Raw genomic sequence first — 13,680 nt, 5'->3', positions numbered from 1 at the left:
TGTGTAGTCTGGGTTAACGCCAGCGGTCATTCAGCAGGAGGCTTTGGGCTAACGGGGGTGAGTCATTCGCTGCCACCTCAGCCTGGAGCCGCGCCCAGCCGAGCAGCCCGGGTCGTCCCAGCGGGGCGGGCGGAGCCGGAGGCCGAGCGGCTGGGAAGCCGGTGCACTCGGCGGTGTCTCGCGGAGCCGGCAGCCATGGCTGGAAACGAGCCCCGCGGAGCCGGCTCTCCGCCGCCCGCCAGCGACTGGGGCCGCCTGGAGGCCGCCATCCTGAGCGGCTGGAGGACCTTTTGGCATTCGGTGGGCAAGGAGTGGGCGGCGCGGACGGCCTCCCGGAAGGAGGCGGCGGAGGAGACGAGCGCGCTGACGCGGCTGCCGGTGAGCCGAGGCCGCAGGCCGCGCACAGGGGCCTGGGCCGGCCGGACAGCCACTTCCGGGTGTGTGCTCGCCTGGAAGTCAGGTGCCAGAATCGCCTAAACGGTGACTCTTGGTATCCCAGGCCAGCCAAGGTCGCACCACAACACACACTCATGACCACCGAGAGTAACCACAGGTTGTCAGTCGTCCAGATGGGACGTCTGGAAATCTGATGAAGGAAATGGGTTAGATTGGAAAGTACTCCAGTTTGTCTCTGTTCTGCACATACTAATCATCAGTCCCGGGTTCAATCTATTCCAGTTAGGGGGTCGTCCAGAGCAAGCAGCTCTGATCTATCCTAAGCAACAAAACTGCCACGTAATTGAAAAATTCAATGAAGCTACAAGAACCTCAAGTTAGGGCAGGCTACACAGAAAATGCATGTTATTTGAAGTTTCAGAGAAAGATAAAATAAAGATATTATACATTGACATTTATTTTATTATTGTTGTTTTATATGTATTGTTATTGATAATTATTTTCTCTCAGTTGGTTTATTATTGGTACATCCCACTGACATTCACTCCTGTGTTCTCTGAAACTGATTATTAATACGCTGTATAGAGAAATTCAAATGACAAGTTCACATGCTTTCATTTGATCTAGTGATAAAATCAGAAAAATCTCCACTTGATACATGTTTATTTTGAAGGATAAATTATTAACTGGTACATCAACATATTCATAGGAACACATTTAAAGAACTGGTAGATTTGCTTGAAAAATGGGCAGAGTTATAGAGCTTGAGTTTTCAACATTATAGGTGTGTTAGGAATGAAAATGTTTAGTTTTCATTTTTCTCTAGATGGAGGGATAATAAGATAGACTTAAGTATTGTAAAGAATGGATCATTCATGTGACCTTTAGTAGAACAATTCCATATTGCCCCAAACAGTTTCCCCAGAGAGATGACTTGTGTTTCTTATGTGCTGCTTGCCTGTGTTTCAGATAGATGTACAGCTGTATATCCTGTCATTTCTTTCACCCCACGACCTGTGCCAGTTGGGGAGTACAGATCATTATTGGAATGAAACCGTAAGAGACCCGATTCTCTGGAGATACTTCCTGCTTCGGGATCTCCCTTCTTGGTCTTCTGTTGATTGGAAGTCACTTCCAGATCTAGAGATCTTAAAAAAGCCCATATCTGAGGTCACCGACAGCAGGTGTTTTGATTACATGGAAGTGTAAGTATCTATATCTACGAATTAACAAGAGATGCTAAACTCTAAATTGTCCATATTAGTTATGACTCCAATATTAACGTGCTGTATAGGATTGTCTGAATGTCCCCTTGATAAAATGAGGGGTTGAGCTACTCGGGCCCTTACAGCTTTAATCTTTTGTTATTTTCATGTTGTGACTAACCAGTATTCGATTAATTATATGTGGTACAATAGGCAAGAAAAAAAAAACTTTCTTAAACTTCTCATAATACTTATAGTATTTTCCATTTTGTTAAACTGTAAATGCATATTTATAATCAGAGAATGAATGTCCAGAGACCAGAAAACAGTTCTTTGTAGTGAGGAAAAAGACTTTTTAAGACTCCATAAGTTTTTTTTTTTTTTTAATTACCTGAAAGCCTCCAAGTTTCTTGAGTCTCATGTACATGAGAAAATGACTTTTATTGAGCAAATTCTGCATTGCCAGATTCTATGGGAGTCTGCTCTGTGTACTCCTTCGGTCCTTGTTCAACCTGAAGATTTTATCTTTGTGTTAAGGATACAGAGGGCCAAAGAGGTTACATGGTTTGTGTATGGTATAGTGTGTGAAGGTTTGGCTAATACTGTCATGTTCCCTCAGGAAATGTCACTGTACGTAGGCAAAACTTGCTTTATTGTGAACTCCGCATTTAAAGCCTAATAAAACAAATTCAAAGAAATCTTCATCCTTCGGCTCTAAGAATTGCTTTACTGTGATTCAGTAGCTACATAAAGGATTTTCTCCCTCTGCTTTGTTACTCAGCCTCTGACCCAGACACTACCTGTCATGTCAGAGACCAGAAGATGAGGAGACCAAAATGTATATAATCTTTTTAGATAATCTTAAATTCCACTGACATTTTTAATTACTCCTATTTATTATTTACTGTGTGTATGTGTGGGTGGGCACACATATTACATGCTACATATGGAGGTCAGAGGACAGCCTTTTGGAGTCCAGTCTCTCCTCCCACCATATGGGTCCCTGGATCAAACTTGGGTCATCAGGCTTGCTGACAAGCCCCTGTACCTGATGAACCATCATGGCTTCTTTCACATGATTTTTATTTTACTAATTTTCAGCAAGGTCTATTTGAGCCTCTCTGTGTATTTATTTAGTAATTCGAATCAACTATTATGTGGAGACTAACAGAGGAGTGTTTAAGAAGCTCGATATTAATGGCCTTAGTAATATTTTTAAATTTCTGGGATTTAATGTTAAGTATCTGTAGTCTATCTTTAGTATAGCTGTGCTCAATCTTAACATTATTGACATTTTGGCATTTTGGACCAGTTTTGGAGGACTGTCCTGGAAGTTATAGGATGTGTGGTGACATCTGTGGTTCTGTCAAGTCAATGTTAGCATCACAGCCTTCTCCTCCCCAGATGTGAACATAAAATTGTTCAAATATTGCCACATACTATAGGATAAGGATAAAATCTTTCTTAGGAAGAGAAATTAATATTCTATATAATTAGTTTCAACAATCCAAACAAACATTAGAACACGTGTTTCGTGAAGGAAACTAAACAAAAGACAAGAAAGTAAATAACATCTGCCATTGGGAGGGTTCTGCAGCTTTTTGGTCACCTCCACTCTCTAGCACCCAGTGTTTTTCCTTGTCATGGGTCTCTACCACATATGTTATAATGGTATTTATCCTGTAATGTCTGGAAGGGTTGAATATAATCCTTATAGTACTGTGTCTCACAGAGGACTCAATAAATGATATATTCTCAAATGAACAACAAGTTAAATGTTTTCTGTTTTATTTTCTAATTGTGACAATTTTATGCAGTTATAAAATGTGCTGTCCATTTACGAGAAGAGCCTTGAAAGCCAGCCGTCCTATGTATGGAGCGGTTACCTCTTTCTTACACTCACTGATCATTCAGAATGAACCCCGGTTTGCTATGTTTGGACCAGGTTTGGAAGAACTGAACACATCTTTGGTGCTGAGTTTGATGTCTTCTGAGGACCTTTGCCCAACTGCTGGTTTACCTCATAGACAGATTGATGGTAATCTCCGTGTTAATATACAATACATAGTAATGACAATACTTGGAGCTTGACATTAGTGTTAGGTAGACATTTAAAAATTAAATCTTGTAATAAAATATAGAAATTGGTGAATGGGCCCCTGGTCCTACTAAATGAAAAAAATAGTATAAGATGTACTTTTTAAAAAATCTTTCAAGTTTTTATAATCTAGAATTTAATAATATGTTAAAAATAAGTTTCAAAAGACCATAGCATGTTTACCGTAAGAGAAATTTACCAAGTAAACCACTGAATATCGCTTTGCAAAGTCCACAAAACAGCATATGGCCTTTTGGTGATGTGGGGGTGTACCATTAACAGACACAGTGATAGAATGTGAGACATATGTTACTCAGGGTATATATACAGACACAGTGATAGAATGTGAGACATATGTTACTCAGGGTATATATACAGACACAGTGATAGAATGTGAGACATATGTTACTCAGGGTATATATACAGACACAGTGATAGAATGTGAGACATATGTTACTCAGGGTATATATACAGGCACAGTGATAGAATGTGAGATATACGTTACTCAGGGTATATATACAGACACAGTGATAGAATGTGAGATATATGTTACTCAGGGTATATATACAGACACAGTGATAGAATGTGAGACATATGTTACTCAGGGTATATATACAGACACAGTGATAGAATGTGAGATATATGTTACTCAGGGTATATATACAGGCACAGTGATAGAATGTGAGACATATGTTACTCAGGGTATATATACAGGCACAGTGATAGAATGTGAGATATATGTTACTCAGGGTATATATACAGGCACAGTGATAGAATGTGAGATATATGTTACTCAGGGTATATATACAGACACAGTGATAGAATGTGAGACATATGTTACTCAGGGTATATATACAGACACAGTGATAGAATGTGAGATATATGTTACTCAGGGTATATATACAGACACAGTGATAGAATGTGAGACACACATTACTCAGGGTATATATACAGGCACAGTGATAGAATGTGAGATATACGTTACTCAGGGTATATATACAGAGATTTGGAACAAACTGGTTCTTTCACAAAAGCCAGTAGATCTAAGTGAGGACACAGGAAAGCACTTAAGTGATTTGACTATAATCAGCTAGTTTCTGAATAGAAAGGTAACAAACAAAGAAGGCCACACATTGAACACGATGCCTTCTAAGACTCTTCAGGCTTAGGAGACATATACCCTTAGGACAGCAACAACACCAAAAGTACAATGTTCTGAGTGCTTAGGACTCAGTTGAAGTATCTCTAAATCTAGGAAGGATGTATTTTGGTAAGCAACGACCACATGTGGGGTGCCTAATCAAACTTTCATTTTAGAATGTCTATTCTGGCTCCTAAGTCAAAAACTGATTAGAAGGGGCTGAAGAAACTGATCTAATGTATGATTTTTTAAAAAAAGCTATGAAAGGGATTATTTGATGGAAGAAAACGGATACTGGGGATGGAATGATGCTACTTATAAGGGTACTGTAGTAAGGACAGCTGCAGGCTCTGCATTGGGGTTTATGGTGGGTGGAAAGCCATTCACTAGGAATCACCAGAGGAAAAGGACTTTTGTGGTTGTTGGTTTTGGGGACAGGAGCTAGGGATGGAATTTGCTGACTCATAACTGCAGGGTATATAAGCAAAGATGAGCGTTGTAAGCATTCCAGTTTCATTAGGTTCCACAAGGGCTTGGAGCTTGTGAGTTTTATTTTGTTTGCATATGTCATATCAGACATATCATAACTTCTACACTATGGTGGGTTGGGTGAGAATGGCCTCCATAGGGTCATATATTCTAATACTTGGCTCCGAGTTGGTAAAACTGTAGCCTTGTTAGAGGAGGTGCATCGCTTAGGAAAGGCTTTGAAGTTTCAGTCATTCACACACCATTCCCGGAAGCTTTCTCTCTGCCTTGTGCTCATACTGCGGGTATAAGCTCTCAGCAACTGCTACAACCTGCCTGCTTGTTGCTATGCTCATTGCCACAATGATCATGGACTCTAACCCTCTGGAGTCAGGAGCTCTCAAATTAAATCCTTTCTTTTATAAGCTGCCTGGATTATGGTGTTTTGTCACAGTAATAGAAAAGTAAGAAGAGTTAACTATGGCACTGGCAGGCACACACACACACATTCACACACACACTCACTCAATCACACACTCACTCACATACACACTCACTCACTCTCACACACACACACTCAGTCACTCACTCACATACTCACACACTCACACACACACACATACACACACACACTCAGTCACTCACTCACACACTCACACACACACACACACACACACACACACACACACATTTAGTAAATGACTTACAGATTATGTGCTCAGATCCAAAGAATTAACAACTAAGAGTCATAAGCAGCAGTTCACATGGACTTGGAAGTTTTCAAGGATAGAGAAAAAGACAGTGATCTGAATGCTGAAGTCTACAGATGATTGTGGATGACAAAGTTAAGGAAAGAGAGACACGTATCCCAACTGAACGATGTGTTTTTCAGATGGAACTCTTCCAGAAGGTTCTTGAGTAATGATTTAAACAAGTCATTGGGATTAGAGATCATGAACCCACGTTTTCACCATAGGGTGTATGGAAGTAAAGCAATTTTGGTAAAAGAGAGTCCTTGGCAATAGAAGTATTACCTACGGCAGACTAGTTTCAGTCAAGGGCTCAGCGTAAGGTGATATCTCAGGAACAACCAGCACACATGAGGAAATTTGATAATTATGAAATGGCATTTACTTTTACCTTATAGACACTTAAGTGATTGCTTTAAAAATGTCAGACTACAAGATCAGAGAAGAATATGGGTTGCATAGTAAGTTGGGCTGAGGTTAGATGTGTTGAAAGGATAATTTCTGGAAATTTAGACAGATTAAAAACAAAGAGCAGAAACATCTGAGTTCTGTTTCCATGTGTTTTTTTGTGAAATACCATGGGCAGAGGAGTAGAGGATCCTGTGGCTTGGGATACTCACAGTTTAGGGTCCACAAGTCCAGATCTACAAACACGTTGCCTAGAACGGTGTCGTAGGATGACATGACATAGCTCATTTAGACAGAATTGAAGAATTAGGGGGATGAAAAGCTGGAGCTGTCTCTAATGAGGTAAGTTGTGTTTGTATGCATTGAGGTCAGTGGCATTGTAGAGAAGAGAAATACTTAGACGTGGATCAGTAAGCAAGGTATCTGTCATTGCAAGAAAGGCTAGTTAAAGCTAAAGGACTTGGAGGGCTGGTTAGAAGAGATTGCAGACATCAGACAGTTAATTTGTACCAAAAGGAGAATGGCGGTGGAGAGAAGCCAACAGATCAGAGAGGACATTTCATTAGCAAGAGCTAGAGCTGTGGAATAAAGAAAGATTTTTTCCCCAGAAGGCCCCAAAAGACATTGATCATTAATAAAACAAACAAGCAAACTTACAGCAACAACAACAAAACACCCAGATGTTAAGAAATAAACAGCAACAACGTTGAGTCAGACACAAAAGAGTAAAAAGCCAATATTCATCAATCTAAGGGTATCACATAATTCAAATAATCCCCACAGTTGCTCCTAAGAAGTTCCTGTTATTTCAGATTTGTGTCAAAACAATTCTCACAAGTCAGTGACTACCATGGGAAGTCTAGGATTCTAACCCATGTCATCCTACTTCCAAATCTTCAGTTTTGACTCAGTTTCTGAGGGACTTGTAATGACATGCCACATGTTTATAAACAGTTTTCCTAGGGAAAGAATGGGCCCTCACTGAATGTATACACACAGGTAAGACCAGTGGAAGCATAAAATAGAGGCCCGAGTCATCACTGGGGAGAAATAGATGAAGATGCTATACCTCAGAAGACTGTAGAGTCAACACGTAGCTCTCCATCTAGGTTCTCACTGCCTTGTCAATCAAAGTTGCACACAACCATTTTCCCCCTTAGTCACAGCACTGCATTTTATCCCACAGTTGCATAGAACCTGCTGGGGTTGTTTGTTTTTCTTTGCCCTTTTTGATTTCACTGGAGATTTTTTTTTTTTTTTTACTGTTTTTATTATTGGCTTGTTTGCATAACCGACTTTCTCGTGTAGGTATTGGATCTGGAGTCAATTTCCAGTTGAACAATCAACACAAATTCAACATTCTGATACTGTACTCCACTACCAGGTAGGCTGGCTGTTCGGAGGGCTGCCTGAAACACCGGCACTGGGACTCTTCAGTGGGATGGAACTTGTTTACTGTCTTTGTGTTTACATTTCCGTTTCTTGCAGGAAGGAAAGAGACAGAGCAAGGGAGGAGCACACAAGTACGGTTAACAAGATGTTCAGCCTACAGAGTGAGGGAGGCGAGCATCAGGGAAGCCGCTACAGTGTGATCCCACAGATTCAGAAAGTGTGTGAAGTCGTGGACGGCTTCATCTACGTGGCAAACGCTGAAGCTCATAGACGTAAGCATCCTTTGTCTCCTCCCCAAGGTGCTGCGTCATTCCCAGCCAAACAGGAATCAGATTGTTACAGCATCGAAAAGATGCAGCCGGTAGATTCTTACCACTGTGATTTTTCTGGCCATTACTGTCACATGTTCTCAGACCCTGTTGTATATTAGGATTGCATGGGAGATTCCTGAATGTCACATTGCCGTCCATACATTTGTCCAGTGTCCTGGTTTCCGTAAGCACTACAGGGTTCTGATACACGCCAAAGCTCGATTCGCCATATTCTTTTGTTTAGTTCTATATTTTAAAATTACTGATGCTCTCTGATATGTTAAAATGATTTCTGTAGATAACTGACAATTTGTTGGTTCATTCTTACCCCTATTATAGAGAGGTGTGGGGATAGGGCTATTAATTGAGCAGGTTGAAGTTAATTAAGTCAGTGGGTTGATACTATTCTCCATATACTCTGAATAATTGTCTATGTTGTTTTGGTATGACGCTGGTGTTATAATTTCCTCTCAGTCTTTTGTGTACAAGTTAGAGTATATGCAATAAATTGTTTATTATATATACTGCTTCTATATAACACACATAATAACATATTATAGTTATTTAGTGTGTTGAATTAATTTACAACAAATTTATTTCTCTACCAGTCTGTTAAATCCTGGAAGAAATTATACTTAGAAATCCTGGATAAAATTATTCATAAGAAAAGAATAAATTATTTTCTGTTCTTATAGGACTATCCATAAAAGAAAAAAAAATAGAAGCAAAATAAACGAAAGGTTTATTTGTTCAGCAAAATGTTGCTGAGTCACTAAAATTTGTATTTGCTGGGAGCGGCATGGCTGAGAGCTAAAACTGACGGAGTTCACTGTTATCTCATCTTCCAGATCCTTCCCAACAGCTTCCTGTAAAATAGGGAGAAAAGGCAGAGGTTAGGGGTTAGCATAATTCCTACCTGAGGTTTCAGGTTCAAGCCCAAGCACAATGGAGGGGAAAATCCATGAGATACAAAAAGAGTTTGTCCTACTTCTGGATCTTTGCCATGCAGCTCTGCTGGATACTCATTAAAAGTGTAGTGGAGGACCGGAGACCCCTGGGTCCTTGGTGGAGGAGACAAGGGTTGATTGGCTGCAATCCAGGGGAGTGGAGAGCGGCCCTGCCTTCTATATCATTTTCTCAAATGACGCCATAGCTTCCTGTCAACAGCCATGGGATGAAAAATCCCCCTGCCTCTTATTGGAGGCAGAGACTGCCTGCTACCCTAGAGAACGGTAGAAGCAAAAGCTCTTTGCCCGAGCACAGAGGTCAGGATCCAGCACTCCATACTGAAAGAAATCTTTTGTGTTCCGATTCCTTGTCTGATTAGATGATGTCATCAATCAATACAGTGGCAAGAACTTTCAGGCATACCGATTGTTTAACTGTGATATGATCATTTGCTATTGCACATACTACAACTGTCTGATAACCCTTTCCAGGAAGCACCTTCCTCCCAGTACAGGGCAGAACTCAGAGGTCATGCTGGGACACCCGAAAATACTTCCGCCATTTCTGCTCAGGCGCACACCATCCTAAGACTGGAGCCGGAGTGTAAAGGCTGAGCTCGGCTCTCACTACGTAGCCTACACTGGCTTTGAACTGATGACTTTTGTTCTGCCTCAGCCTCCCGATGTGTGGTCCCGCACACACGACCGACCTCGGGGAGGATGTGAATTCTCTGTGTTGACAGTGACTACAGGGTAGAGACTACATCCATCAGCGCTTGGCCGGAATCAGTGTGTCTGTTGTGTATCAGTCACAGAAGCTGGCTTCTGAGAGCCAGTCCTCCTTCCTCAGACCTCTAACTGCTTTTCTATACAAAACACTTAGCTTTACATCTAAAAGGGGCCATGGCTTGGGAATTTTGTTTACCACAGTGTCTCCAGTAAAAGGCAGATGTAAAACATTTGGATGAAAAAAACAATAGACCCAATTTTAGGCTCAGATGTGAGAAGTAAGACTCTTGAAAGAAAGTTTTATCAGGTGGTTGCAGAATGTGTAAGAGAAAATGATCATGTCACAGTTACTTTAAATAAATTGGTACACCTGAATGTTATTGTGATTGTATTTCTTTATGACTTCATCTAAATGTATATCTTTGAAAGACTAATAGAATTTTGTGGCAGAACAATAAATATATTAATCCAAGGAATAAAGGCAGTTGTCATGTTTAAATCCTACTAAAATTTTAATTCCTTTGTGTACTCTTTTAAATATAATTATTTTTAGAGCAATTCCAAGTAACGTGAATTGTGTATTTTTATTTAAATTCCATAGGTCATGAATGGCAAGATGAATTTTCTCGTATTATGGCCATGACAGACCCAGCTTTTGGGTCTTCAGGAAGACCAATGCTGGTTTTATCTTGTGTTTCTCGAGCAGATGTAAAAAGAATGCCTTGCTTTTATTTAGCTCACGAGCTGCGTCTCAGTCTTCTAAACCACCCATGGATGGTAAGGTCTTAACCGCTCTGGCAACCAAGAACTTATTAGTCTTCTTTCTATGGTATGTGTTCGTTCATACATGTGCATGTGTTTGGTTACAGGTATGTGTCTTGTGAGTTTTCTTTAACAGTAACAAAATACCTAAGATAATAACCTAAAAAGAAAGAAAGGCATAACTGTCTCAGTTTTTAACATTTTATTTCATGATCAGTTGACTTTGATTTTGAACCATGCCAAGGCTCAGAGTATGAGCAGAGAAAACCTCTGTCTTGGAACAAAACGGGACAAGAAAGAGGAAGGGGCTGAGATCCCAGTAAGGCCTTCAAGGAACATTCTAGATGATCCCCTACTAGTCACCACTTCTTGAAAGTGTCACCTCTTCCTAACATTACCTCCAGGTGGGGAGCCAGCCTCTAACACTCAGAACTTTAGGGAACACTAATGGGGAGGATACCATTCATCTTTGAAGTGAACTGCCATTTAGTATAAAATGGAAAGACTTGCTTGATCGGTACTAGTAAGTCAGATTTGGTCTTCTGCTCTCCATCCACCTCTCCTGTTGTAGGAACAGTAAGACAGTACCTGGGTGTGGTTTTAAGGATGCCACTCTCCTGGCTTTCTCAACACCAATGGTAATTATGCTTTGGGAATTGTAAAAGGCACAGGTAGTTTGGGCTGAGGAGGTAGAACTATGGTGAGCTACCTACCTAATAGGCAGGAGCCCCAACCCACAGATGCTCTCCAACACTGCTGCGAACGCATGTCATTTCAGTCTGGGCCTTTACATTTTATTTGAATAGTGAAGTTTTTTTTTTCAAATGAAATCTGAAATAAAACTTTATAGATAAACTGTTTATAATAGTCTCTAGTGGTCTAGTATCTTTTTATTTGTATTTTCTTCCATCATCATCATCGTCATCATCATTTTATTTATTTATTTTGAGACAGTCTCACTGTGTAACTCTGGCTATCCTAGTTTTGCTATGTAGACCACCCAGGCTGGCCTCAGACTCACAGAGATCAACCTGCATTTGACCCCCAGGTGCTGGAATTAAATTAAATTAAATTAAATTAAATTAAATCTTTTTTTTCCTCCGACCCAACTAAAGGCGTGTTGATTTTGTTTAAAGTTCAGAAAACCAACGGTTTATGCTTTATAAATTTCAAATCACTGTCTTGTATCTTGGTTGTTTCTGTCTCATAATTTGGTGTTTGTTTTGCTCTGACTTTCCAATCCCACTGAAATCCATCATTAGGATGTTTGTTTAATGGGGCTTAGACCTAAAATACGCTCCTATACCTGAAATTCTGTGTGTGTGCATCTTAAAACACGTATTTATTGCTCTAACTTGTCCTTTTGCATATCCTATATGTTTGGCACTTTCTTTTCTTTCCCTTTCTTTCCTTCCTTCCTTCTAATTTCTTCAGTGGCCCCTTGTCTGCTTAGTAGCATGTTGAATCTATGTTGAATCTATGTACTTATCTGTTTCTAACTTTTTATTATTGTTGTTATCACCAGCTTTATTCTGTTGTATCCATAAAATACATATTTTTTACGTCATTATTACTACTGTTGAAGATTTTGTAATCTAACATATTGTCCGTTCTAGAGAACGTCCCAGTATTTGATGAAAAAAAAGTGTGTATTCTTCAGCTCTTGGCCAAATGTTTTTAAATGTATTCCAGGTCTATTCAGCTTTGGCAAGTTTTGCAAAGTGTCAGATTTATTAGTTGGCTGGTTATGTTGACTCAAAAATGTTTTAGTTTATAAAGTAGATTTTTTTTTTTGGAGGAATTGTTTTCCTGGATAGACAGGAAGCATGTCTTTTCTGTTTCCAGGGCTGAGTTATAGGAAATAATACTAACACTGAGTTAGTTATAAGGTGTAAGAAAAGATCACTTGTTTACATGATTTCTCCAGGTGATAGTATTTGAAAAACTCACTCAGACTTTATTCAAGTCATTTTATTTTAGCTCTCCTCAGAAACATTAATGTCTAGAGAAATGTGACTTGTCATAATATTCCGGCTTAAACTGATGGTGTTCTGATTATTTGCTTGCAGGTCCAGGATACAGAGGCTGAAACTCTGACTGGCTTTTTTAATGGCATTGAGTGGATTCTTGAAGAAGTAGAATCTAGGCGTGCGAAATGAGGTTCCTTTGGGACCCTGGGCAGCCACAGGTCATGGCTGTATGTGTCTCCTGTCCCTCCTGTCCCTGCCTCTCTGGAAGAGGGTTTCATACTAGACAGCCACCACAGCTGGGCTTCTGACACATCACCATGAATCAGTGCAAGTGTCAATCCTACTACGTCTCCACAGAATGAACTCTCACATTTTTGATAATTTTATATTTTCTGTCTTTTTGAAACTATTAAATTCCGCAAAACAAAAGTTTGTGGTTCTTCAGTTTCTCATGGTCTTCCTTGTTGCTATCAAGGTGGCTCTAACAGGAAGCAGTAACCCTGCTTAGCAGAAAAAAGTTTCTAATCTATTCTTAACAGAGACACAAATTATGGAAATATCACTAGAGCTGCTGCAATGTTCTGGCCACAACCTCTGTTCTCTTTTGCTAGAATAGAAAGGATATTATGTTTATATTATATCTGATGTTTTTTTTCAGTGAAAATTAGTTTTTCATGGAAGTTGTCATGTTCAAAACATTTTGAACAAGGGAATTTGAAATTCTGTTTTATACCAGAGATTTACATGTGTAAATCTACCTTACCAATTTTTTGCATTTTGTAGAAGAAATGGCCTAGCACCTTGCTGAGACTGGGGGATTTAAAATTATAGTGGAGAGAATATAAATATTGCTGTATGATTTACATGCTTGTGTAAAATGTATTTTTGGTTTATGGAGAAAGTTGAAGGATACGAATGATTATATTCTTTCTAAATATTCAGGTGACTGCCATTTCCATAAGACATTCTCCCATGATTCTGTTGATCTCATGAATAGGTTAAATTCCCTTCTGACTGTAGTTCCCAACTTGGCCTTTAAAGATCCTGTTTGTTCCTACTTCTTTTAAAAATATTTAATTATTTATTATATATAAGTACACTGTA

General features: G+C 39.6%; 1 protein-coding gene across 1 annotated transcript; it reads left to right on the top strand.

Annotated features, from left to right (window-relative positions):
* Window positions 1-183: 183 nt before the first annotated feature.
* FBXO4 (F-box protein 4) lies at window positions 184-12,909 on the top strand. The gene is made up of 7 exons (XM_080933908.1): window positions 184-378; window positions 1,366-1,601; window positions 3,419-3,639; window positions 7,774-7,849; window positions 7,954-8,129; window positions 10,446-10,621; window positions 12,676-12,909. Exons 1-7 carry the CDS (start codon window positions 196-198, stop codon window positions 12,763-12,765), a joined length of 1,158 nt encoding a protein of 385 aa, XP_080790034.1. The 5' UTR covers window positions 184-195; the 3' UTR covers window positions 12,766-12,909.
* Window positions 12,910-13,680: the final 771 nt, after the last annotated feature.

The sequence above is a fragment of the Micromys minutus genome, assembly GCF_963924665.1.
Source record: "Micromys minutus genome assembly, chromosome: 20".
NCBI classification, from domain to species: domain Eukaryota; kingdom Metazoa; phylum Chordata; class Mammalia; order Rodentia; family Muridae; genus Micromys; species Micromys minutus.
Note: the sequence above shows the minus strand (reverse complement) of the source record. Positions and strands in the feature narration are given on the sequence as shown.